This window comes from Nerophis ophidion, linkage group LG09 (genome assembly GCF_033978795.1).
Source record: "Nerophis ophidion isolate RoL-2023_Sa linkage group LG09, RoL_Noph_v1.0, whole genome shotgun sequence".
Classification (NCBI taxonomy): Eukaryota; Metazoa; Chordata; class Actinopteri; order Syngnathiformes; family Syngnathidae; genus Nerophis; species Nerophis ophidion.
Window position 1 is genome coordinate 76535725 of NC_084619.1, and position 5000 is coordinate 76540724.

Consider the following 5000-nt stretch of genomic DNA (forward strand, 5'->3'; position numbering starts at 1 on the left):
GTATTGGGGTGTTACCATTTAGTGGTCAATTGTACGGAATATGTACTGTACTGTGCAATCTACTAATAAAATCAATCAATCAATCAATGCTTCCTCTTTAAGCCCGCTGCAGAGTCAGCCTAACGTCCGAACAAGGAACATTTAACCATAAAAATATTGAGAAGCTGCGTTTCAATGTGTTGCGTCTAGTCCTGACGCAGCAAAGGTGACAGTTGACAAAAACAGGACTTGTGGCGTTACCACCCGGAACTAACTTCACCGTCCCTCAAACACGTTGGAGATGGCGCTAGCCGCATCTCACCAGACAAACACGCTTGAGAATAAGTGGCTGAGGACGCGCAGACTCGGCAACAGAGAACCACTGGAAGGAGACAATAGTATTTTTCCTCACCATGTCAAGCAGCAGGTAGACAGATTCTCGGTTCCGAGTGGTCATCTTGTCCGTCTCCTGGCCGATCTTCAAGAGGCTGGAGGAGGCCAGCTGCAGACACACACAGGAAGGTGTTTGAAAGCAAGCCCCAGACCAGTGGTGGTGGTGGTGGTGGTGTAACTTCTTACAGCCAGGAACTCTTTCAGGCGGTCCTCAATACTTCCCTTGTGGATGGTGAAGAGAGCAGCAGCGATCTGGTTGATGGCTTTGGCCAGACAGTGGATGTTGTTACAGTGGCCTGCAGGGGGCAGCAAAGGTCTTCAAACACGTGACATGTGTCATGTCCACCATACAGCTGTTCCACCTCCCCTCATCTATTAGTACTCAGGGTGTATGATCTTTTTTTTTTTTTTTTTTTTTTTAAACAATACAATCCAAAATGATTCAGTTGAAATCAATGCAGTGACTTTTTTCAAAAAAATGAAGCGGTGAGTGGGAAGCAAATAGTGGATATTTCTCCCAAGGGAATGATGTGTGAATGACTTATGGATACAAACAACAATTCATGCATTCACATCCTCTCTGAATGAGTGACGTGCTGTCAGGGGAGGCAAGTGAGGCAGTGGGCCTCACCTGCCACCAGGTGGCTTAACCATGAGATGTTCCAAAACGAAGTAATAAAATAATATAAGTTTTAATATTTCTCTTTTAGTTTATGCTTCCTATGTGATTTTTGTGTGGTTTCTGTATATTTTGATCATTTTCATGGTCAAAAACGCAGAAATTCCATGTTTCCTGATCAAAACTATGCAGCAGATGAGAAGTGAGGCAGACACAGGCGGTGCCTCCACAGCTACACACAGTGTGTATTGGGCGTGTGCGTGCGGGGGGGGGGTGTATGCTTGTTGCCACATGGAAAAGGCAGGTCTTGAGGCAGCAAGTACCCCTGCCTCAAGGTAGGGGGCGATACATTGTCAACTTGCAGTTGAATGCCTCAGCAGTACTGACTCGCCACACTGGGAGAAGTGGGGGCGCTCAAGCTAGCAGACACAGGTCTCGCCAGCGGAAGTCAGCATATTTTTCTTTTTAAACTGTATTTACAAACAAACATGGCATTTTTATTAGAGTAAGCCAGCGTTTGTGGGTGTTTTTGTCAGATGCAAAAATATTGTTTAATTTCTTGGAATGAAATGAATGTTTCTGCCAATATGGAGGATTATATACTGTATCCAAGATGAAATACTTCTCTAAACTGGAATTTAAGACAAAATGAATGTGGTCATACAAAGTATGTTTTCTATTGCTGCTTCAGATACAAATACAGAAAGGTAATATACACTCACAATACTTGATTTATTTTCTTAAAAGCAAATGGGACCAAAAAGTCTTTAATAACAAATGTATCAAATATTTTTTGGAGCCATTTATCATATCATAATATCATTATGATAACGTTTTTATGAAAGCGAATAACTCCCTTTTTTTCCCTGTAACTCTAATTTGCAACCTAAATCAACAATGACTAGAGCTGCACATATGAATTGAAGTAAAAAAAAGTATGTATGCCTCACCTGGTGTTTAGTTCACCGCACGTCACTGATTTGAATAAAGTTACACTCCAGCTTGAATTAATATGAGAAAACATTTTCTGCTCACATTTGAAACATTTAAGACATTTTCAATAAAAGTACACTAATCAACATTTTAACAGAAGTTTTACCTGCTACTTCTACTGTTGTTTTTTAACATAAAATATATTAATTTATGAAATAAAGTGCAACCAACAAGTATTTAGTAATAATTAACAGTAGATTTACTTGCTACTTCTACCATGAGTTGATGAACCTGGACCCCAACTTAAATAAGTTGAAAAACTTATTGGGGTGTCACCATTTAGTGGTCAATTGTACAGAATATGTACTGTACTGTGCAATCTACTAATACAAGTTTTAATCAGTCCATCAATCAATGTTGTTTTTCAACATAAAATACATTAATCTAAAAAATAAAGTACGGACAACATGTCTTCAGGAAGAATTAACAGTAGATTTACCTGCCACTTCTACTGTTGTTTTTCAAAATAAATATATAAAAAATAAAGTGCAACCAACATGTCTTCAGGATGAATTAACAGAAGATTTGCCTGCTGCTACTACTGTTGTTGTTCAAAATAAATATATAAAAAACAATGTGCAACCAACATGTCTTCAAGATGAATGAACAGTAGATTTACCTGCTACTTCTGTTGCTTTTCAATATAAAATATATTTATTTTGAAAAATAAAGTACCACCAACATCTCTTCAGTATGAATTAAGAGTAGATTTACCTGCTACTTCTACTGTTGCTTTTCAACACAAAATATATAGAAGTGGACAGTGTCATTATTGGCAGCAAGTGTCCTCAAGCCTTCATTTGAAGGTGACTCATTGAGTCCATCATTAGTGACGCCGCAGCTCTCTTTCACAAACAAACTTCATTCTGCCTGCTTGGTCCTAATCACATTTAATGAGTGGAAGCTAACCAATCAGTGTGCGGCTATCCAGCTCATTAGCATGCAGCGCTGCGCGGCGCCACTGAAGCAGCAAATGACTTTTCCCCACCGCGTCGCACTTCCAACATGGCGTGGAGCTTCTCTTTCTCACTCCACCATCCTGAAATATTGACTGCATTATATTTGAAATGACATCGGGGTCCTCATTAGGCAGTTAATCACCGAGTCATTTCTCTAATGGCTAACGTGCTATCGTGCTAACTTGGGAAACTATTTTCATGCAGAATGTGTACCTTCGATGGCGGGGCTGTACTGCGACATCACGTTGCAGGCCAGCGTTGGCAAGGAAACGGCCACAAAGACCATCAGCAGACAAGCAATCTTGTACTCCTCCTCTGGACTGATGTTCTCTACACACACCAGTGGAAACATTCAGCAGACGTCCACACAGCTGTGGATGATGAGGCCTTTTTTTTGTCTCTCACCGCTCTTTTGTGAGGACAGCGCCACCACCAGGGCGGGGTCGATCTCACAGGGTAAGCCCGCAGCTGAGGAGAGCTCGTAGACATTCATGGCCACCTGCACAACAGCATTTGAAAATGTTCTCCTGCATTTAAGGAAGGTACATTTGATGATGAAAAGTGTACCTTCATGTCTGTCTCTCTGGGAATGTGATCCTTGAAATCTTCCACTGAACTGACCAGGAAAGGAATGTGACAAGATAAGACCTGCAGAGATCAGCACAACAGCGTTTGAACACAACCTGTCCTCTGACATCATCTGAGGTAACTAACCCCAACTTCTGCTGCATCTATTCATAAACATATCCCCCCTCATTCATCGCTCCGTGTATGAGAGTAATACAAACCCAAAAGCAGTGAAGTTGTCACGTTGTGTAAATGGTAAATAAAAAGAGAATACAATGATTTGCAAAAACCCTTTCAACCGACACTCAATTGAATAGACTGCAGATACAAGGTACTTAATGTTTGAACTGGTGAACTGCTCTTTTTTGCAAATTATAGCTCATTTGGAATTTGATGCCTGCAAAACGTTTCAAAAAAGCTGGCACCAGTGTCAAAAAAGACTGAGAAAGTTGAGGAATGCTCATCAAACACTTATGTGGAACAGCACACAGGTGTGCAGGCTAATTGGGAACAGGTGGGTGCCATGATTGGGTATAAAAGCAGCTTCCATGAAATGCTAAGTAATTCACAAACAAAGATGGGGTGAGGGTCACCACTTTGTAAGCAAATTGTTGACGAGCTTTCAAACAAAATTTCTCAACGAGCTATTGCAAGGAATTTAGGGATTTTACCATCTACGCTCCGTAAAATCATCAAAAGGTTCAGAGAATCAGGAGAAATCACTGCACGAAAGCGGTCATATTACAGACCTTAGGTGGTACTGCATCAAAAAGGGACATCAGTGTGTAAAGGATATCGCCACATGGGCTCAAGAACATTTCAGAAGACCACTGTCAGTAACTGCAGTTCGTCACTGCAAGTTAAGTGCAAGTTAAACTCTACTATGCAAAGCGAAAGCCATTTATCAACAACACCCAGAAACACTGCAAGCTTCGCTGGTCCCAAGCTCATCTAAGATGGACTGATGCAAAGTGGAAAGGTGTTCTGTGGTCTGACGAGTGCACATTTCAAATTACATTTGGAAACAGAGGACGTGAGAACAAAGAGAAAAATAACCATCCAGATTGTTCTAGGCGCAAAGTGTAAAAGCCAGCATGTGTGATGGTATGGGGGTGTATTAGTGCCCAAGGCATGGGTAACTTACACATCTGTGAAGGCACCATTAATGCTGAATGGTCCATACAGGTTTTGGAGCAACATATGTTGTCATCCAAGCAACATTATCATGGACACCCCTGCTTATTTCAGCAAGAGAATGCCTAGCCACGTGTTACAACAGCGTGTCTTCATAGTAAAAGAGTGCGGGTACTAGACTGGCCTGCCTGTAGTCCAGACCTGTCTCCCATTGAAAATGTGTGGCACATTATGAAGCCTAAAATACTACAATTCCACCTGGAGAGCTTTAAAACTTGGTCTCCTTAGTTCCAAAACGTTTACGAAGTGCTGTTAAAAGGAAAGGCCATGTAACACACTGGAAAAAATGCCCCTGT

The 5000-nt window shown here is 41.3% G+C and overlaps 1 protein-coding gene across 2 annotated transcripts in view; it reads right to left on the reverse strand.

The window, feature by feature from the left end:
• LOC133559744 (nck-associated protein 1) overlaps positions 1–5000 on the reverse strand; it is a 71692-nt gene that overhangs the window by 8364 nt on the left and 58328 nt on the right. For both annotated transcript variants that reach the window (XM_061911807.1, XM_061911806.1), the window contains exons 26-30: positions 3511–3591; positions 3349–3442; positions 3157–3273; positions 559–668; positions 392–481 (exon numbers count right to left, since the gene is read on the reverse strand). In XM_061911807.1, the coding sequence (XP_061767791.1) occupies positions 392–481; positions 559–668; positions 3157–3273; positions 3349–3442; positions 3511–3591 (492 nt within the window). The remainder of the gene's footprint in view (positions 1–391; positions 482–558; positions 669–3156; positions 3274–3348; positions 3443–3510; positions 3592–5000) is intronic.